This window comes from Gopherus flavomarginatus, chromosome 7 (genome assembly GCF_025201925.1).
Source record: "Gopherus flavomarginatus isolate rGopFla2 chromosome 7, rGopFla2.mat.asm, whole genome shotgun sequence".
Lineage (NCBI taxonomy): Eukaryota > Metazoa > Chordata > Testudines > Testudinidae > Gopherus > Gopherus flavomarginatus.
In genome coordinates, this window is record NC_066623.1 from 7,963,630 (window position 1) to 7,986,739 (window position 23,110).

Genomic DNA, 23,110 nt, shown 5'->3' on the forward strand with positions numbered 1-23,110 from the left:
CACTGGACCCCACTATACCTTTATTTTTTTTTTTTTTTAAAAGTCACTTTTAAGACTAGATCCCACACCTGCCCACACTGCTTAGAAAGCTCCCTCTGCAATTAGTCAGCCTCAGAGCACAGCTCCACCTTCTATTCTGCACAAAGAAGAAATGCAGAAAAACCAAAACTCGGTGTTTAATCTTGAAACCAGTAAGACAGCAGCTCATAGTTTCTATACTGCTTTCATTCATGAAGTCAGGAGCCTTGTTTCATTACTAGCCGCATCCAGATCTAGCAGCAAAATATCTAGAAAAGCTGATTCTAAAGGAGAAGATTCGGCTGTGCAGTTGTAAAAGTCAGAGCTCCAAAGTCAATAGCTGCCTAGCAGAGTGAGGCCCAAGCTAAGAGTGTAAGATCTTAGCAAAAAGGACAGGAGTCCTCGTGGCACCTTAGAGACTAACAAATTTATTTGAGTATAGATTCTATGCATCTGATGAAGTGGGCTGTAGCCCACAAAAGCTTATGCTCAAACAAATTTGTTAGTCTCTAAAGTGCCACAAAGACTCCTGTTCTTTTTACGGATACAGACTAACACGGCTGCTACTCTGAAACCTAACATCTTAGCAGGATTCAATATTCATATGGCCAATAAGAACATTCAGAATTAGGCTAACAGGACTAAGAACTAAACCAAGAGTTCTGAAAGGAGTAACTCCTTCATACTTAAGGGCATAAGCCAGCCTTCAACAGATAGGTGTTAGGAAGAGACTGTCCCTATAAGGTAAGTTATTCCTACTGCAGGGCCCCTTGAACATTTCTCTGGGGCTTCTGAGGATAGCCCCAGCTGTAAACAGAATATTGTACCACAACCACTGATCTTATCTAGTGTGGCAATTCTTATGCTCCTATCACTATTTTAACCATGGGTGTGACCAGCCTTCACTCTCCAATACATTTTCCCTATCTGACTTTTTCAGCTCTGAAAACCTCAGTGGAACAGCCAGTGAAAATTAAAGCCAATTAAAGTGACACATTGAAACAGATGCCTGAAAGGAGGGCTTCTAACACTTTGTCTCAGGGAGACACAGCATTGCTATTTCCTCCATACAGTTTAGAGCCTACTGTCCCAAAAAATTAAAGAAAAGATAGCTATGCATGCAACTAGAGAGCACGTGAAATCCCAAGTCAGTAACAGAATGCATGTAATTATACTATAAGTTAAGGTATTTAAGATCATATTTGGAAAGCCAATTTTCCTTCACCTACCAAGTTCAGAGTTCTAGATTTTCCCTGCAAGAGTTAAGACTCAAAGCAATGCATGCTCCTTGATGAGATTTCTTGCACGGAAGAACAGAACAAAGAACAAACGATTTCTGCATGAGGATTCAGAACGTATGTTTTAGTTGTATGAAGTCCACATACATAGTATATTCAGTTACTGTTTTAGGACTCCTTTCCATTTCTCTTGCACCAAAGACACAAAATAAATATCCATCCTCAAACTTTTTGAGATCTGCACCTTGTTTTTTAAAAAACACTCCCCTCCCCCAAGTTTATGGTCGCTTTACCCAGAGTATAGAGGTGCGTCTTCTTATCAGTAAAGTAGGTCTTCAGATCTGCATCTGGACGCTTTGCATGCTTCTCTTCGTATTTGCCGGTTTTGGGGTTCTTGTGCCGAAAGATGAAGTGTAATTTATAATCTTCTCCACATTTATCAGGACCAAACATGATTGTGTAGGCAGTTTTGTCATGAAACTGATCCTTTAAAGAGAACAGTTGGAATAAATCATTCTAGAGTTCAGGTTTAGACAACACAGTGTTTACCGCAAATGCACTTCACTCATTAAGCTGCCTGATTATACCTGAGATCAAAACCAGCAACAGATGATTGAGACAGTCACAGAAATTTGAAGTGGAAGAGGCCAGTTAGGACAATCCAATCCATCTCCCTACTGCTGCTTAGCTGGGCCCTGCATTTTCCATCATCCTATCCAACTGTCTTTACTTTTCCCTCATTAGTAGAAGGCCGTTTTCAAGAGTGACAGGTAAGATCAAAAGCATTAAGCCATAAAGTTGTGCAAATGTAAAATAACCTGTTGGAATTTTTTTAGTTGATGTCTAGCTAATCTAAGTCACAGAAACCCCACAATGCAAAAAATTTTTGTTTTTAAAATAAGTTATTGTCAACAGCGATTATCAGCACTGAAAGAAACTGAAATCTTTGCTGTGCATTTGACATTGCTGTGTCTCGTCAGTCTCACAGTTTCCCAGTCTGAGTAGTTCTCTCTCACAACAGGGAACATAAGAGGCATTAACAGAGTAAACTCAGCTGAAAAAGCACAGAAAAGTTAGTACCAAGCATAGGGCTGATGTATTATATGAAGCTTTTAAGAATTAACTAGATGTCTAATAATGCCATCCCTTTAACAAAAGTCATTGCAAGCAAGCTTGTCTACTCTCACTGACCCTATTCACGCATTCAGTTAAAAAAGAACTGAAGAAGTGATTGCACAATCACTAAGTGGCCTTTCACATCTTGAATGGCATATCCTGGTCAGAGATGGATCTGTATCAAGAAAGATTCTGACAAGACAGTGAAGGGGAAAGAGTCGGGACAACAGTTTTGACTTCAATTTCCATGAGGGGAAGCCTACAGAAAACTGAAGGGCTTTGATCAAAAATATCCAGTAGCTGCTGTATACAAAATCCTCTCAAATTTTATATCTTTCAGATAATGCTGCTGGAATAGTGGCCATGGGCCAGGTACAAGATGTGTTTAGTCCAAGACATTTACTGAACATAGTACATCCTGCTAGCCCATCCTGCAAGCAGCAAGTCTCTAGTACTTCAGACACCACACTCCTTACAAAAACATTGAAATGTAAGAAGTCTGGTGTAGAGAAATATGATTAGGATCATCTTAGTCTATTTCTCTTTGAAGAGTCTCTCTGGAACTCATTTTAGACAACAATTGTCTAATCCCAGTCAGTCAGCTTCCCTCCACATAAAGAGCATAGTTTAATTGTGGAAGGGCTAAAGTAAAATTTACAAGATACACGATTTAGCGTGCCCTCTACAGACCTCCCATATGAGATGGCTACTCTTATAGTAAGGGGGGTGGGGGGAAAGACATCCCAAAAGTGTGTGGCAGTTAATTAAAAAAAAAAAATGTTGTGGATTCTTATGGGGGAGGAGTAGGAATGCTCACCACCTACAGCATCCCAGAGAGTCAACTGTGGTAATCGGATTTTCAGAAGAATTCACATCCATCTGCTCCCACTCAGGACAATGCAAGCTTCTGGGTGCAGACTACTTTTGCAAGTCTGCCCCTAAACACAAACAACTGCCTGCAGGCCATTAGGATCATAAGAGTTTCTTTGGGGAGGAGCAAGAGAAAGACAGGCTTGTCTTTGGGGAGTAGTAACTAAACAGCAGGCACACCACTCACCAGGTTCAGCTCGGTGGTTTTAGAAAGCAACTTCACATAGGCACCGCCACACTCGATCCCATTTTGGAAATTCACTTCATACCTGATTTTCATTTTGGGCAGAGAAGCAGAGGGCACATTATAGTACATGGATTGAAGTAGACAACATTCCCTTCATATAATGATGTAACAGAGCTTCCATACAAATTAGAAAGGTTTTTTAAATGAGTGTTTCCCACATTTCATAACGGATCTTAGGCAGATACATAAGAACCACAAAGTAAACAGCTAGGCAACCGGCAGAATGCAAGAGATAATGAGTTAATCAAACTGATAAGCTGATTACCCTCCTTTCTTGCTGGGAAAGTCCCACAGATCAGCTACTCCCAATAAATCTGGATTCTTATATGTCTGCCATGACCAATCTAACAATTGTTGCTCAATTGGACAAGCTTTGTGTGTCCCATGGCAAAAGAGCTGAATCACAAGCTAGGTTTGCCTTGCTACCAGGGAAAGAGAAAGGACAATTTGCTGGACAAAAATCTATTCACTCATGAATTGTCTTTACACAGTCCCTGCTAACTGTTTGACTCCTCCTGTAAATCACAACAGACAAGTCAGTTCTCTAGGCCCTTGCTATTACAGCTTTAGCACAGAAGTGGAAACAACTGTAGTTGTCAGTGTCACACTGCAAGGAAAGGCTAATTTCCAGAAATTCAGACAGCTAGTTTATTCAGATGGAAAAAGAAGCATTTCCAAGAACTTGAAATGGAAAGTTATTGTACACTAAAATACCCCTTTATTTATTTGCACATAAGAGTGGCAGCCAATATTCTGTGTGGTAATGGGCTACCATGCTTTACTACGGTTTGGTCAACCAAACTATGTAATTCTGGAACAAGCCGCTAACAGCCACCTGCCCTTTTTGGTGCAGTAAACACTTGTTATCTTCCACTTACTGTACAATGAGGGGTTTGGTATTAAATATGAAGGGCTTTGTCAGTTTGGCAGAGATCGCATGATGCTTGGCCCGGGAAACCAGTACAAGTCCTTTGTCCCCTGGAAGTTTAGTGTCCTTCATTTCCTCTACTTCCCATTTACCTGCAAGGAACATACACCATTTCATTACTATTATAACCCACAATTCCTTGTTTTCTTATTTTAATGAACTTTAACAAGAAACTAAAAATTGTTATTCTGTACAATATGGGTTATAACAGCATTTCCAGAAGTCACATTCAGTTATATTATTCAAGTTAGAAATTGGTGTACAGACTAGCTTTCAAAAGATGAAATTTTAATTAGGAACGGAACACATTTCAACACTCAGGAGGACTTGCTGCAAAATCCACAGCTCACTGGACGTAAGTAGGTAAAAACAACACCCAAATGCCCACCCACTTTTCATATGTAATATATTCTTATGTGTGTTTAGTCAGGGTAAGATTTGCACCTTAAGTCTAGCTCTACAGTACAGACAACCAAAAAATATACCTTCTGAACAAAAGCTAGATGGCACTCACCATCATATTTTGCAATTTCATCATCTGTGTCATCCTTCTTGGCCTTGGAAAGAACCCATCTGAAATGACATCCCCAGCAGAAGTAAGGGACAGCTATACAGTTACAGACTTTTATACACAGCCAGCTCTAAAGAAACACCCAGCCACTGCAATTACCCTTTAACTAGACCCTACTGTATTCTGAAACCCATCATTGATCAGTCTCTTTGGGAGTTCTGCGCTAAGTTCTCCAACACATGAAGCAAATTCAGAAGTAGGCAAAGTGGCTTTGTACCAGTGTTCCTATTATCAGTACTCCACTAGAGATAGTGCTTGTAGCGCCATTATCTCCATCTTGTCATATTACCAGGAGAGGCTACTGAAAGCCAGCTTACGTGATTCTGTATGTGTACATGGTACATTGGACCTTCAGTAAGGTGTAATGAAATACCTTTCCAGAGCACCCATTCTTGAATAGCTATTATTAATATGACTAGAGTTCAAATGACCCCATATATAACCACCTTACTGTACTTTTCTCCTAACCTTCATATCTCTTGAAACCTTGGAGGATGTTCAAATAAGCATTTGTTAGGTGCCCATTAAGAGGGGCAAACGGACTAATTAATTTACATTAAATCTTGAAGATTACACTTACCCTTCCAGAGTTCCCTTATCAAAGTTTTCCACAAAATAAACCTCTCCTGTTGGTACTGGGGGCTTATAGGTAACCTATTGGAGGAGGAGAAAAAAGTTTACACAGACCTTTAAACATCTTTGCTGCCCTAGGAAACTAAAAGGCTTTGAGTTCATCCCACTTTTCCTGACTTAGACAAGTTTTCTACTTGAAACGTCTTAAGTTATTTACACTCCCCAAAATCTGGATGCCATTGCTTGAAAGTTATAATTTTATTTTGAAGATAAAAATACCAAAGTCTAAGAGTACTAGTACTGCTAAATCCTGGTATCACATCACAAGATTCAAATGGCCTTAAAGAAATTTTCTGCGGAAGAAATGCAGCTAAAGTGCATTTGCAATGCTTCTTTAAAATGAATGCAATTACTCTGTTGTCATATTGAGTTTTTATGCTCAAGATAGTCTCCAGATCAGACCAAGATGGGACAGGTTACAATAACCACGCTACCCAAGCATAATTTTGTTTTATCATTGTAAATTTCAGTCAAACCTTTGGGGATGGAGGAGGGCTGCTGGCTTCAGGCTTCGTCTCTTCTACGTCCTCAACACCATCTTCCAAGTCATCCTCAATATCAATTACATCATCACCATGGTCATCTTCCTCATCATGTGTCTGGACATCAACTAATCCAAGTATCAGCAATGTCGCACACAGCAGCCACTTTAGTTCCATGGTCTGTACACACAGGAAAGATCAAACATTATAACCCTATACTCACTAGCGAAATAAAGGGTACGGTCTTCCGTAGTTCAGTGACAAGTACGCAATCGCAAATGAGCAAGTACACTATAGAAGAGATAACTTCATGTTACGTTTCTCAAGTCTCTGTACTTTGTAAGCCTATTAATTTTCTTTCTCGGTACACTTTATGTTGCTTTTATCTTAGCGCTGTGCATATCCCGTTTTGTACATGGCTTGCAGCAGTGTTAATGAGACGAAACATCTGGAGTATAGTGTATGAAATGCTACAGAAACAGCAATTGCTATGTAGGGATTACACATACTCTTCTACAGCATGAAAATAGGAGCCATAGACACCTGCCTGCTAAACGCTATTTTCTTCTTCCTGCCTCCTCTATGAAAGTTGCAGGCCTCCATCAACTGACCAAGCACGGTATATTGAGGATCACTCTTGAAGAAGATACTTTCTTAGTCTAGGATGATGCACTGTGGACTGCTCTGCAGCTCAGATCTCACAGGAAGTTTCATGTTTTAACTACTGCTTACACCACCACCTAACAAGGTGGTTAAAAAGAATTTTTTAAAAGTACAGACTTTTTTAAAAAAAAACAAATTTTTAAATAGATTTAAGTTCTGACAACCTATGTTAAGGCCTAAACTTACTATAATAGATTAGTGACAAGCAAAAAATTAAAATATTAAGCAGCACATGTTGACTGCCAAGTTTTAAAAGAAACTCAAAATGACTGAACTGGTGAAAGTCACTAACTAAACATGTGGAACCAGAATCTGAAGTACTAAGCTAACTTTTGACTCCAATAGCCTCTTCTTCAGGTGCACAGAATCAATTTTTTCTTTTCACGTATTCAGCTAGTTCAATTCAATGACTTGCTGATTCAAAGTTAAGAAATCAATTGGGAGTTTTAAAACAGTTTTTTTCTGCTTTTTCTCTCCAATATATGAATAAAAACTAGGCATATGACGATGTGATCTACTAGTTCTAAAAACCTTCAATGACATGGTGATCGGAAACAAAATCAGTTAGTGAGTTTAACTACATATGCTTCCTTAGTTTGAAATCTAAAGAAAAAAAAGCGTTTTGGTAAGCTTTTCTTTCCTGTGTATCAGCCATATTGAATGTCATTTTATTTAATAAAAGCATTTTAAAGTGCTGTTTTTGTGCATAGGTGAATTTTAATTTCCATCACAATTAGAAATATTAATCTAGTAAATAAGGTCATCCACCATTTTCAAACAAATGTAAATATTAAAAGGATATTAAGTGAGACAAGATGCTTAAGGTAAAATCTTTTACTGGACCAACTTCTGTTGGTGAGAGAAGCTCTCCAGCTTGCAGAGCTCTTCAAGTCAACACACCCCTTGAAGGCCTGAGGAAGACCTCTGTGACAGCTCAAAAACTTATCTTTTATTGGATGAACTCCTGTTGGTGAGAGAGACATCACCTTAACCACCTTTATTTGGGCATAATCTTTCGTGGGCTAAATCCCACTTCATCAGATGCATGGAGTGGAAAATACAGTAGAGAGGTATAAATACACAGCATATGAAAAGATGGGAGTTGCATTACCAACTGGGGGGTCAGTGCTAAGGAGACAATTCAATTAAGGTGGAAGTGGGCTATTCTCAACAGTTGACAGGAAGGGAGGAAATTCACTTTTTTGTTGCTAATGAGTTCAATGTAATCAAGGTGACCCATTTCAAACAGCTGACAAGAAGGTGTGAGTATCAGCAGGGGGAAATTAGTTTTTTGTAGTGACCCATCCACTGTGGCCTTGGTTACACGGGAGAGTTGCAGCGCTGGTAGTGGCTTTACAGCGCTGCAACTTACTCCTCATCCACACTGGCAAGGCACATACAGCGCTGTATCTTCCTGGCTACAGCGCTGGTTGTACTCCTCTTTATTCCTCTTGTCCACGTGAACTGCGCTGGTGCTGCAGCGCTGGAGTGCCAGTGTAAACAGTGATTAATCTTACTATGCTGTAACTGACCTCCGGAATCTTCCCATAATGCTTTTAACTACAGAACTCTTTGTTTTGTTATGATGCCTCTTTGTTTTGTTGTGAACTCAGGGCTCCCGGAGCTGCTCATCTAAAAAACAAACACAGCTACTGTTTGCTTGAGCAGAGGTAGGCAGGGAATGTTCACAGCTAGTGTTTGCTTGAGGAGACAAACAGCACGGGGGGGGGGGGCGGGGGGGGCGGGAGTCCTCAGAGCAGCTGCTTATCTGGTCTGAAGGCTATTTGCATTTAAGACTGAATGAGAGAGGGGTGGGGGAAGTGGTCAGAATTTGCAAGGCAGGGTGCTGACACATTGTCAGCTCCAAAAATCCACTCACTCTCTCTCCCCCACACTCCCAGTCACATTCCACCCCACCCTCCTCTTTTGAAAAGCATGTTGCAGCCACTTGAACGCTGGGATAGCTGCCCATAATGGACCACTCCCAACACTGCTGCAAATGTGGCTACACTGCAGCGCTGGTAGCTGTCAGTGTGGCCACACTGCAGCCCTTTCCCTACACAGCTGTACGAAGACAGCTTTAACTCCCAGCGCTGTACAGCCGCAAGTGTAGCCAAACCCTCAGTCTTTATTCAGACCTAATTTGATGGTGTCCAGATTGCAAATTAATTCCAGTTGTGTAGTTTCTCATTGGAGTCTGTTTTTGAAGTTTTTTTGCTGAAATATATCTACCAATGTGATGTATGCCATCATGTGCCAACAATGCCCCTCTGCCATGTATATGGGCCAAACTGGACAATCTCTACGCAAAACAATAAATGGTAACAAATCTGACATTAAGAATTAACACACTCAAAAACCAGTAGGGGAACACTTCAATCTCCCTGGACACTGAACAACAGACTTAAAAGTGGCAATTCTTCAACAAAAAACTTCAAAAAGACAGAGACTCCAATGAGAAACTGCAGAGCATAAGATAAAAACCAATGTTTGCTAGACTCTCAGAGCTGTAGTTCAAAGGATCTGGTTGAGAAAGATATTTTGGGGTGCTGTAAGTATTGTTTTACTTTTTGAACAGAAGAAATAGGGATGGAGAATGTGCAGTTCCCAGGTAAGTAGACTGACACAGGGAGTTGACAGCAAATCCCTGACAACTCTATATTAACAGGTGGCCAAGAGTTATCCATCCCTACCCATCACTATGGTGCCTAAGTGCAAAATGGAAAAGTATTCCATTTAGGTAGTCTTACTACATTGTGTTTTTACTAGGTGTTCTGAGTCTAGATAAAGTTTCCAACTTCAACTATAAATCCTGCCTTATCCCCCAGTCTCCCCCAAAAAAGCTTGTAACTTTCTGCAGCTCACATACAAAAGCATCTCCCACAGACAGTATTATTTCTTTGAATCAAGGACAGGGAATGTCTCCCCGCATAGAAGGATACCACTACTTCAAAAAACTATGTTTATATAAAGTTGACAGATCATTCTGAAGACAGATACAAGGCAGATGAACATTTTGCATAGCCATCATCATCTGCAGGTATTCCATTACAGGAACAGTAGATTTTGAACCTAAAATGCATTCCTATGCACAAGTACAGCAATTTAAATATTGTTTTTTTTTAAATCCCATCCCTCCTCCCTCAACAAAAATCCCAACACTTGAATCATTGCAGAAAGCTAAACAGTTACTTGTTTGAACAAGTTTGCAAAGCTACTTGCTCAAAATCAATGAGTTTGTTGGGTTGCAAAAACCCAAGACAAAAAGCAAATCAAGAGACTTTGCAGTTCTAAATATGACAGTACTGTAGCACTGCCAGGCATTTTGTAGGTCATCATCACATCACAAAAGACTCAAAGGACAAGTTTCAGCATGTCATTTGTTGATTGCTCATACAATATCTGTCACACTGTGCACTTGTTTACTTACAGTAAGTTATGTCTCAGCTTTCTTCTAAAATTAAGCTGCAATTTCAAGGCCAAAGAGACCACAATTAAGTTCTTCTAAAAATGTGTTGTTCCATATTGAAAAGTCTTATATGTGGGCAATTTGATAGCATGCTTGTCAACAATGTTATCTGGTGCACATATATGCTTTTGAGAACAAAATATTGCAACTTGCTAGATAAAGTCCTGAGAACATCAAGTCTTTCAAGGGGGAAAAACTGAAGTTCAGATTTTACTATTATATGCAACATTTAGAGAGTCTGATCAGAAAAAAAGCAGGATAGATTCTTTAAGCAAAAATGGAAAGGGACTCTCTAAGACTATAGCAATGTTGTATTTCCACAGTCCTGCACTAAATCCATCTTCAGCTTGTATTATATGCTTTCTACCTATAGCAACATACCAGCCAGACAACTGCTGCACCAAGCAGCTCTGTGCTAAACAGGATTCAGTTCATCCAACAACTAAAAGGTAGAAGACATTACGCATCACTATGCAACAGCCAGATTTTTTGTTTATTTCTTTGAGCTATGCATAAACCACACTCAAAATCTCAGAGAGGTCATTGACCTCATAGGGTAGGGGTAGTAAATAGGTGGACTGCAGGCCAACTCCAGACCACCAGACTTTTTTTTGAACAGACCATTAAATCTATTTACTTATTATTGTGGGGGTGGTTTTTATTTATTTATTTCCTGTCTACACCCTGACTACCTTGACTAAGAAATCTGGACCTTGATAAAAAAATAATTGAACACCCATGACTAGCCTGTGTCTGCTGACTGGTTTGTGGGGCTGTCATAAACAGATAGCTAAGGGTTAATGTCTCTTTCACCTGAAGCACCTGACCAGAGGACCAATCAGAAAACCGGATTTTTTCAATTTTGGGTGGAGGGAATTGAGTGTCTAAGGTCTTTTGTTTTCTGCCTGCCTGCTTTCTCTGAGCTTTGGAGAAGTAGTTCTACTTTCTAGTCTTCTGTTTCCAAGTGTAAGGACAAAGAGATCAGATAGTAAGTTATATGGTTTCTTTTCTTTGGTATTTGCATGAATATAAGTGCTGGAGTGCTTTGATTTGTATTCTTTTTGAATAAGGCTGTTTATTCAATATTCTTTTAAGCAATTGACCCTGTGTTGTATCATCTTAATACAGAGAGAACATTTGTACTTATTTTTCTTTCTTTTTATATAAAGCTTTCTTTTAAGACCTGTTGGAGTTTTTCTTTACTTCAGGGAAATTGAGTCTGTACTCACCAGGGAATTGGTGGGAGGAAGAAATCAAGGGGAGATTTGTGTGTTGAATTGCTAGCCTGACTTTGCATTCCCTCTGGGGGAATAGGAAAGTACTTTTTGTTTCCAGAATTGGGAACAGAGAGGGAGATTCACTCTGTTTGGATTCACAGAACTTGTGTCTGTGTATCTCTCCAGGAGCACCTGGAGGGGGGAAGGGAAAAAGGATTATTTCCCTTTGTTGTGAGACTCAAGGGATTTGGGTCTTGGGGTCCCCAGGAAAGGTTTTTCAGGGGGACCAGAGTGCCCCAAAACACTCTAATTTTTTGGGTGGTGGCAGCAGGTACCAGGTCCAAGCTGGTAACTGAGCTTGGAGGTTTTCATGCTAACCCCCATATTTTGGACGCTAAGGTCCAAATCTGGGACTAAGGTTATTACATGAGTGGCAGCTGGTGGGAGATAGACAGAACCCAGAAGCCAGTAGAAATATTATATTTTTCTTTTCTCTGCTAAGGGCTTTTTAGCAGAGAGAAGCAGTTGGTTTTAAAAGGGAACCAGAGAGAATTTTTTTTTCTGCTCTCTCTCGCAGTTTGTGGCTTGCATGTTAAGGGTCTTTTGTCATGCAATAGCCCTCCCATTAGGAGGCAAGTACCGGCACTTATATGCATGCAAATAAAGTGGTTTTTCTGGTTTCCCTTCATTGAACATTAGCTAGAGAGAGAAAAGGAAAATTAACTAAAGGCACTGTTGCTAGGCAGACTTCAGGAGGCAACAGAGAACCTGCAGTTCAGAAGATAAACACCGGAGGGCACCCCAACACAAGAAAACAGGAACCATGACTTCTAAGGCAAAAATTGACGCCCAAGAACAAATCAAAGAAGCTGAACACAGGCGACAACTGGAAATAAAACAAAAAGAGATGGAGATGAAAGAAAGAGAAGAACAGATCAAAGAGGCAGCACACAAAAGAAAACTAGAAGAAGAAGAGATGGCCTACCGAAGGAAACAAGCAGAAGATGAGTTGGCCCACAGAAGGAAGCAAGAAGAAGAGGAGGCGGCCCACCACCGAGAAATGGAAAAACAACAAAAAGAGAATGAAGAAAAGGAAAAACAGAGAAAACATGAACTGGAGTTGGCAAAAGCTGGGCTGCCTGTGCCAGCCAACCCTAACAACCCGGCACCAAATATTGCTCCACAGCACAGAAAATTTCCCACCTACAAGGCAGGTGATGACACCGAGGCCTTCTTGGAAAATTTTGAAAGAGCCTGTCTTGGGTACAGCATTCCCGAAGACCAGTACATGGTAGAATTGAGGTCACAGCTCAGTGGACCTTTAGCAGAGGTGGCAGCTGAAATGCCTAAGCACCAAATGAATGACTATAAACTTTTCCTAACCAAGGCCAGATACAGGATGGGGATAACCCCAGATCATGCCCGTCGGCGCTTCAGAACCCAAAAGTGGAAACCAGAGGTGTCATTTCCCAAACACGCCTACTACATTGCAAAAAACTATGAGGCCTGGCTAACAGGAAACAACATTCAAACCTTGGAAGAACTGAACCTCCTCATACAAATGGAGCAGTTCTTGGATGGTGTTCCTGAAGACATCACACGGTACATACAAGATGGAAACCCCAAGAATATCGCTGAGGCGGGGGAGATTGGAGCCAAATGGATGGAACTGGCAGAAAGCAAGAAAGCTACTGTCAAGGGGAACGATTACCCCAGGGGGCACACAGACCATAAACCCTACAACCGAGGACAGCCAAAGACCCCACATACCACCCAAGTAAAGCCACAGATACCCTACCCTTCAACCTCACCAGTCTCCAGTAACTCACCTCGGCCCAGTGACCCATCAGATGGAAGATGCTTTAAGTGTAATGAACTGGGACATATCAAGGCCAAGTGTCCCAAGAACACCATGCGAGTGCAATTCATTACACCACCATCACACCAAAGATCCCCAGGCCCGGATGCCTCTCAAATACCCTTGGAGCGAAGGGAAAATTTGAGAGTGGGCGGAAAGAAGGTTACTGCGTGGAGAGACACGGGGGCACAAGTGTCAGCTATCCACCAATCCTTCGTTGACCCCAAATTCATCAACCCAAAGGCCAAAGTTACAATTTACCCCTTCATGTCACAAGCTGTAGACTTGCCTACAGCTCAACTGCCTGTCCAGTACAAAGGCTGGTCAGGAATGTGGACTTTTGCAGTCTATGACAATTATCCTATCCCCATGCTACTGAGGGAAGACTTGGCCAACCAGGTGAGGCGGGCCAAGAGAGTGGGAATGGTTACACGTAGCCAAACCAGGCAAGCTTCCAGACCCATTCCTGTTCCTGAACCGTCCACAGAGGCCCCGTCTGTGTTACCAGAGACCCAGACAGAGGTAGAGGACCCGGATTCCATGCCTACCACTAAAACAGCCACAGCATCTCCAGTCCCAGGCCCGGAACTGGAACAGCAACCAGCACCAACAAGTGCAACTACATCTTCAAACTCAACGCCAGAGGGCGCCAGCGAGCCAAAACTGGCAGAAGCCACAGACAGCCATACCCAAAAGGCTCAGCCAGAGCCTGAAATACCCTCAGGTGCACCAGCGGAGAGCGGTTCACCAGCAACGGAAACAACCCCATCACCTACATCGCTTCCAGAGGGACCAAGCCCAAGTCCACAGTCTGAGGAAGAACTGGTGACCCCAGCCTCAAGGGAACAGTTCCAGACTGAGCAGGAAGCAGATGACAGCCTTCAGAAAGCTTGGGCGGCGGCACGGAGCACCCCACCGCCTCTCAGCTCTTCTAATCGATCCCGGTTTGTTATAGACCAAGGACTTTTATACAAGGAAATTCTTTCTGGTGGACACCGGGAAGAATGGCAGCCGCAAAAACAGTTGGTGGTTCCAACTAAGTACCGGGGGAAGCTCTTAAGCTTAGCCCATGATCATCCCAGTGGCCATGCTGGGGTGAACCGAACCAAGAACCGGTTGGGGAAGTCCTTCCACTGGGAGGGGATGGGCAAGGACGTTGCCAAGTATGTCCGGTCTTGTGAGGTATGCCAAAGAGTGGGTAAGCCTCAAGACCAGGTCAAGGCCCCTCTCCAGCCACTCCCCATAATTGAGGTCCCATTTCAGCGAGTAGCTGTGGATATTCTGGGCCCTTTCCCAAAAAAGACGCCCAGAGGAAAGCAGTACGTACTGACTTTAGTGGACTTTGCTACCCGATGGCCAGAAGCAGTCGCTCTAGGCAACACCAGGGCTAACACTGTGTGCCTGGCCCTAACAGACATCTTTGCCAGGGTAGGTTGGCCCTGCGACATCCTTACAGATTCAGGGTCTAATTTCCTGGCAGGGACCATGGAAAAACTGTGGAAAACTCATGGGGTGAATCACTTGGTTGCCACCCCATACCACCATCAAACCAATGGCCTGGTGGAAAGGTTCAATGGAACTTTGGGGGCCATGATACGAAAATTCATCAACGAATTCTCCAATAATTGGGACCTAGTGTTGCAGCAGTTGCTGTTTGCCTACAGGGCTGTACCACATCCCAGTTTAGGGTTTTCACCATTTGAACTTGTGTATGGTCACGAGGTTAAGGGGCCATTACAGTTGGTGAAGCAGCAATGGGAGGGGTTTACGCCTTCTCCAGGAACTAACATTCTGGACTTTGTAAGCAACCTACAAAGCACCCTCCGACACTCTTTAGCCCTTGCTAAAGAGAACCTAAAGGATGCTCAAGAAGAGCAAAAGGCCTGGTATGACAGACATGCCAGAGATCGGTCCTTCAAGGTAGGAGACCAGGTTATGGTCTTGAAGGCGCAACAGGCCCATAAGATGGAAGCATCATGGGAAGGGCCCTTCACGGTCCAAGAGCGCCTGGGAGCTGTAAACTACCTCATAGCATTTCCCAATTCCTCACTAAAGCCTAAAGTGTACCATGTTAATTCTCTCAAGCCTTTCTATTCCAGAGACTTACAGGTTTGTCAGTTTACAGTCCAGGGAGAGGATGCTGAGTGGCCTGACGGTGTCTACTACGACGGGAAAAAAGACGGTGGCGTGGAAGAGGTGAACCTCTCAACCACTCTGGAACGTCTGCAGCGGCAGCAAATCAAGGAGCTGTGCACTAGCTTCGCCCCATTGTTCTCAGCCACCCCAGGACGGACTGAACGGGCATACCACTCCATTGATACAGGTAATGCTCACCCAATCAGAACCCCACCCTACCGAGTGTCTCCTCATGCCCAAGCTGCTATAGAACGGGAGATCCAAAACATGCTACAGATGGGTATAATCCGCTCATCTACCAGTGCATGGGCATCTCCAGTGGTTCTGGTACCCAAACCAGATGGGGAAATACGCTTTTGCGTGGACTACCGTAAGCTAAATGCTGTAACTCGTCCGGACAACTATCCAATGCCACGTACCGATGAGCTATTGGAAAAGTTGGGACGTGCCCAGTTCATCTCTACAATAGACTTAACCAAGGGGTACTGGCAAGTACCGCTAGATGAACCTGCCAAGGAGAGGTCAGCATTCGTCACCCATGCGGGGGTGTATGAATTCAATGTCCTTCCTTTCGGCCTTCGAAATGCACCCGCCACCTTCCAGAGGCTGGTAGATGGTCTACTAGCTGGACTGGGAGAATTTGCAGTTGCCTACCTCGATGATGTGGCCATTTTTTCAAACTCCTGGCCCGAACACCTACTACACCTGGAAAAGGTCTTTGAGCGCATCAGGCAGGCAGGACTAACTGTTAAGGCCAAAAAGTGTCAAATAGGCCAAAACAAAGTAACTTACCTGGGGCACCAGGTGGGTCGAGGAACCATAAACCCCCTACAGGCCAAGGTGGATGCTATCCAAAAGTGGCCTGTCCCAAGGTCAAAGAAACAGGTCCAATCCTTCTTAGGCTTGGCCGGATACTACAGGCGATTTGTACCACACTACAGCCAAATCGCTGCCCCACTGACCGACCTGACCAAAAAGACCCAGCCAAATGCAGTTAAGTGGACTGATGAGTGTCAAAAGGCCTTTACCCAACTTAAGGCAACGCTCATGTCTGACCCTGTGCTCAGGGCCCCGGATTTTGACAAGCCATTCCTAGTAACCACAGATGCATCTGAGCGTGGTATAGGAGCAGTGCTCATGCAGGAAGCAACAGATCACAACTTCCATCCTGTCGTGTTTCTCAGTAAGAAACTGTCTGAGAGGGAAAGTCACTGGTCAGTCAGTGAAAAGGAATGCTATGCCATTGTGTACGCCCTGGAAAAGCTACGCCCATATGTTTGGGGACGGCGGTTCCAACTACAAACTGACCATGCTGCACTAAAGTGGCTTCATACTGCCAAGGGGAACAACAAGAAACTTCTTCGTTGGAGTTTAGCTCTCCAAAATTTTGATTTTGAAATTCAACACATCACAGGAGCTTCTAATAAAGTTGCTGATGCACTCTCCCGTGAGAGTTTCCCAGAATTCAGTAGTTAAAAAGTGTTCTTAAAATGTAAAAGTCTGTTAGTTATATACTTAGGAGTATATGTAAAGGTGTATGTGTTGTATTAATCTGTTTATTTTCAAGTTCTAGAAGGAAATCGCCGCCAGTGAGCTTCCCCACTGTCTGCAATTTGGGGGGCGTGTCATAAACAGATAGCTAAGGGTTAATGTCTCTTTCACCTGAAGCACCTGACCAGAGGACCAATCAGAAAACCGGATTTTTTCAACTTTGGGTGGAGGGAATTGAGTGTCTAAGGTCTTTTGTTTTCTGCCTGCCTGCTTTCTCTGAGCTTTGGAGAAGTAGTTCTACTTTCTAGTCTTCTGTTTCCAAGTGTAAGGACAAAGAGATCAGATAGTAAGTTATATGGTTTCTTTTCTTTGGTATTTGCATGAATATAAGTGCTGGAGTGCTTTGATTTGTATTCTTTTTGAATAAGGCTGTTTATTCAATATTCTTTTAAGCAATTGACCCTGTGTTGTATCATCTTAATACAGAGAGAACATTTGTACTTATTTTTCTCTCTTTTTATATAAAGCTTTCTTTTAAGACCTGTTGGAGTTTTTCTTTACTTCAGGGAAATTGAGTCTGTACTCACCAGGGAATTGGTGGGAGGAAGAAATCAAGGGGAGATTTGTGTGTTGAATTGCTAGCCTGACTTTGCATTCCCTCTGGGGGAATAGGAAAGTACTTTTTGTTTCCAGAATTGGGAACAGAGAGGGAGATTCACTCTGTTTGGATTCACAGAACTTGTGTCTGTGTATCTCTCCAGGAGCACCTGGAGGGGGGAAGGGAAAAAGGATTATTTCCCTTTGTTGTGAGACTCAAGGGATTTGGGTCTTGGGGTCCCCAGGAAAGGTTTTTCAGGGGGACCAGAGTGCCCCAAAACACTCTAATTTTTTGGGTGGTGGCAGCAGGTACCAGGTCCAAGCTGGTAACTGAGCTTGGAGGTTTTCATGCTAACCCCCATATTTTGGACGCTAAGGTCCAAATCTGGGACTAAGGGGCTCATGCTATGGGGCTGTTTAATTGCAATGCAGATGTTCAGGCTCCAGCTGGAGCCTGGGTTCTGGGACCATGCAAGGGTATTACCAGATAGGGGCACAACCTGAGTGAAGTGTCTGTCTTGTGACTGAAGAACCACAATATGAAATCAGAGGAACAGAGTTTATAAACCCACAACCACAAAGCAAACATTGCTATCCTTAAAAGCGCAAGTTCTGGTTTTGGTAAGCAATCTGGTCTCTGTGCTAGCTCACTGGCCACTGTTGGGAGTGAGTGCCCAACAGGATTTTACAGAGCTTACTGCCCAATGGAGAAGCAAGAGCCTCCAACATTTCATTTGGAATGTTGGACTAAACATCACCAGGCGACTAGAGAGTTTATTGGGAAATGCTTCGCTAATCAGACCAAGAGTTACCAGGAGTCAAATTCTGCTTTGCCTCATTGTCTGCTATGGCATTTAAAATTAATGCATTTGTCTAAGGTATAAGTCAGGCCAGATTTTAGCTCTCAGGTTTCCACCTCAGGTATAATCATTCCAATTTCAATATTTTCAGAGTTGAATTATGATGAAGTCCCTACTTAAAAGATGCCCAACAGGGTGGATAAAAATCAATGATTTACAAAAAAAGATTTTATTTAAATCAGATTTTTGATAAAATGCTTTCTGAGGAAAAACCTATCTAAAGATAGTTTTACTTAAGATACATTATACCTCATATCTCATCATGGAATAGGGATTATACATTCTAATTCTATAGTATGAGACAATATATTCATGCAATGTTTAAGGAAAGTTTTGTAAATTAGTTCCAATAGTTCATGGATTAGGGATCCAATCTTATGGGGTTCCAGGGGCTTCTGTATAGATTATTTAGGTTGATCTTTCTATCTACCCAATGGGACTCAGTGCTCAGTCTAGAAGATACCATCAAAGATGCTTAGTTTTGCAGTTCTCAAACTGTAGATTTGTGTCTCCAGAGGTAACATGCTTGTTAACAGCAAAAATGTTTTTAAATAAATATATAGAGGCAAGAAATAACAGACCTCAACCCTATTGTCCCTCTGCAAATTTGTGTACAGAGTCAACCCTTACCTCTCTCTAAAAGTTCAAAGTTTCAAAAAGTTCAATAAATAGAGGATTGTTGGAGGCAGAATAGATCTGTATACATTTCAAGCTGTCAGCAGATAACTGTTTAAAGATTTTACACACTAAAATAGGAAGAAAGTGAAAATCTGTTTCAGAACACAAGGAAGTATTTGAAAGTTTAAAAGAACAGGAAGGATGAAGTTTAGTGTATGTGCTGCAAATGGTGTGTCCCAATTATTAATGTAAATATTTGTAGGCTAATAGTTCTAAGTCTACAACAGTAAACTGTTTATTCAAAGGAAAAGTTTTATGTGGGGATTAGAGATATTGTTTTCTTAAATGCAGAGGTGGCATTGTTTTCAGTTCTGCAGAAAACCATACTGAACTCCATTCATCAAAAGTCTTAATCTACCAAATACTTCCCCTCTCACCCCTCCTTAGTCCATCAAAATAAACCCTGATATTTACCCAGAGAAATTAAGGTTTTTGCACCAATTTTCACCTGTTATTTCAGTAATAAGCACCAATAAATTCCTGGGGAAAACTAAATAAAATAAAAACTGAAAATGAAGGGCTCTGGGCATGCTGGATTATTAACTTGTTGACTGACAGTCCCCCAGCAGCCCTAATGTTTCTTAAATAGAGGCTTAAAAAAAAATTCTTGTAATACACATTTGAAATAAAAACATCCCCGATGACCTACATTAGCCCCATCATGAGAGTTTTGTTTTCCTGGCCAGGAAAATATTTTTAAACCCATTATGACAATCTATGAGGGAAATCTGTCTTTAGTATCAAGAGACAATATTATGTGCAATTAAGATACCTAAAGAATAAACGCATGAATATTAAAGTGTTAATAGCTTTGCCTTCACAGTCTGTTCTATAACGATGAATTTTAAACCACAGCAAATTATAGTAACACCATAAAAGGAGTTCCAACACTTGATGATCCCTCACATACTGGCTGAATCACTGTGTAAGTAGAAATAGGAACAGTAGGAAGAACTTCAAAAGGGAGTCAGGGTGCCATAATGCAGAGTTCTCAAACTGGGACTACGTCTTCACTACCCGCTGTATTGGCGGGTAGCAATCAATTGCTTGGGGATCGATATATCGCGTCTCATCTAGAATCGACAGGGGGAGCCACGGACATCGATCCCACTCCGTGAGGACGGTGAGTAATTCGATCTTAGATACTTCGACTTCAGCTACGTTATTCACATAGCTGAAGTTGCTTATTTAAGATCGATTTTCCCCCGTAGTGTAGACCAGCCCAGGGAGTCAGGACCCCTCAGGAGGTTGAGAGGTTATTACATGGGGGGTCATGAGAGGTCAGCCTCCACCCCAAACCTTGCTCTGCCTCCAGCATTTATAAGGATGTTAAAATGTTTTTAATTTGAAGGGGCGATCACACTCAGAGGCTTGCTGTGTGAAAGGGGTCACCAGTAAAGAAGTTTGAGAACTACTGCTATAATGGAAATACTGATCAGTTGGTGTAGTTAAAATGAAACCATGTGGACAGGGGGAGGAAAGTACTACTCCAGAACTCGAAGCAGTAGGGCTCTCTCTTAAGCTATGTACATAAAACAAGAACATCTGATAAAGCTGTTTGCTGAACTCCTCAAAAAGCCCGCAGACTCAAGGTAGCATTGATGCCAGAAAAAGACGACCCACAGAACAGAATTTGTGTGTGTCAAGTTTACAGTGATCACATAATTCAAAGCTTCAAGTTGAAAGCCATCCTAAATTAAATGCCATCCTAAGTTAAAATTCAGCTGATTTGGTTAATTGTCAGTGGGGGACACTGGTCATCCTCTGCCTTAGATCAATTTTCTTCCTACCTTTTTCTCCTCAGCAACCTGCCTTATGGGACACCACTCAAGTCTTTGTTGTCTTGCATGTATGAGACCATAAGCTCTTCAGAGCAAGGAATATTTTTATACATGTACAATGTGAAGTTTTACAACACTAAAAATTGTTAATAGCCACAGAATTTTCCCTGTTACAAGGCATCTGCACTTATTTACTGGCTGCCCAAAGTTCTGCCCATTTGATACAGCATTTCTTTTTACAACCAAGTCAAGAAGAGCTGATAGCAAGTGAAGTTTTGACCTATGATCAGCTTAATCACTGCTTGGTATCCTTTGCACGTGTAGCCTATAAAAAAGGAGGAAAGATGGCTCTATTCTTGTGGCATCAGATTGGGACTCATGAGACCTACATTCCACAGGAAAGTTGGGAACGGACTTCTCACATGACCTATGCCAAGACTTGCTCTCTTGGCCTCACTTTCCCCATCTATAAAATGGGGACACATTTTCCATTCTTCCACCCTTTGCTCATTGTGTTTATTTAGATTGTCTCACCATGTCCTAATATAGAACATAATATGATTGGGCCCAGACTTCAGCTGGGGCTTCTGGGGGCTACAATAATAAGTGACCCCCAGACTACTTGACTTAATGCAAAGAACGTGCAATGTTGATTAGTTGTATGAACATTCAGATTTATTCCAAAAGACACTGATGACAAATGCAGAAATCACATGTACTTAGCTGCAGAGAAGAACAATCAATCAACATGACTGACGGGTGAGAGAGTTAAGTGATGGTATGAGAAGAATTATGGCACAGTATTTTGCCTTTATATAGTACTTTGAGTGTTCAAACGTTCAAAACTGCAATTATAGGATATCACACACAGTAAACATGCTCATGGGTAGACAGACATACCCTGCTTCCACCAGCTATGTACAAAAATCTGACCCCAGGAATCAGGAAAGTTTTAAATTTTATATCTTAAGACTCTCAAATTTGTTTAATGGAATCTCTTTCCTACAATAGGCCACAGATTGGCAATCTCCATCTAGCATGTGTTTTGGAGCTGTTCTGCTCCAGTAAACTTCACAACTATTGCCAGGTATCCAGAGCTTTGCTTGGAATCTTCAAAGGTATTTCCCTTGAGGAAGAGTAGTCTTCAAATTTGTGCCATCATGAGCCTAACAATTAGTTCAGAAATGACTCTTAAAAAGAAAGTTACAACACCCAATTAAAGCCTGTTTTTAGTAAGAGTGTTTCACATACATCAGCTTCCAAAAATAAGCTGCATCAATGGAGATATAGGAAGGGAAAGGAATTCTACACTACTGCATCAGCAAAAAAACTAATTCATGCATATCTGGAAGCCCTTAGAGATCAGTGGCAGAACTGCAGACTTTTTGACCATTAAATCAAGGCGGATAGGCTTGTAGTGCTTATAAAAAAAATTATGGAGATACCTCAAGATACAAGAATTCTTTAGTGGGAAAAGCATACTTAGCAGTGTTGTTGTCATGTTCACAAACCAACTCAAATTTGCCTTGGGATCAAAAGCAACAGCCTTCCTTCCAAATACAGAGTTCCTCCAGTATTGGGCCAAGTTAAATGGATGAAGATAAGCACTGAAGAGACAAGAGGATGAATGCCAAGATTTACGGCAGGGGGGCGGTGGGAGTGACAAAGTTAACAGTCTATTTGGGAAAGATTAAATATATGTTACACTGGATTCTTAAGAGCAGAAATCTGTTGAAATGGGAAGGTTTTAAATGCAGGGATGCTGTTACATTACAGAGTACTTTTGAGAGATTCTTAGACCTGCTAGGAAAGATTGGTGTTTGTATTTACCATTACTCATCTTAAAATGAGAAACCAAGTCAGCTTCACTTAACATCTCAGCCCTTACCCCATTCCTGTAGTATTTGGATTACAAAAGCTGCAGAGAAATTTTAATATGTTTTATTTTGTAAGCCACATTTCTATTGAGTCTCTTTAAGAAGTTTATACATACATCCTGAATCTGGGTCCAAATTGCTTTAAAACTATGTTAAAGTGCTTTGGCTAAATCCAGGTGATATTATGGCTGGATTCCAATTGCAGTATCTTTGGAAGAGACCATTATGAGAGTTCTGCAAGTCAATTCTAATTGACTGTGTTCAGTCTGACGGAAATATTTCATTGTTCTCAGTGGCTGTTCAGAAAAAAATGTATTATCCTACACAGTGTTACCTCTCCAATTTCACTAGAGCACAGCTGGTCACTGTCATTCTGCCTA

General features: G+C 41.8%; 1 protein-coding gene across 1 annotated transcript in view; it reads right to left on the minus strand.

Annotated features, from left to right (window-relative positions):
- The window catches only part of CANX (calnexin), a 38,970-nt gene that overhangs the window by 13,804 nt on the left and 2,056 nt on the right, over positions 1-23,110 (minus strand). Inside the window, exons 2-7 of the mRNA XM_050961553.1 lie at positions 6,098-6,283; positions 5,569-5,642; positions 4,932-4,990; positions 4,368-4,509; positions 3,430-3,511; positions 1,550-1,742 (exon numbers count right to left, since the gene is read on the minus strand). Of these exons, the coding sequence (XP_050817510.1) occupies positions 1,550-1,742; positions 3,430-3,511; positions 4,368-4,509; positions 4,932-4,990; positions 5,569-5,642; positions 6,098-6,280 (733 nt within the window). The 5' untranslated portion in view covers positions 6,281-6,283. The remainder of the gene's footprint in view (positions 1-1,549; positions 1,743-3,429; positions 3,512-4,367; positions 4,510-4,931; positions 4,991-5,568; positions 5,643-6,097; positions 6,284-23,110) is intronic.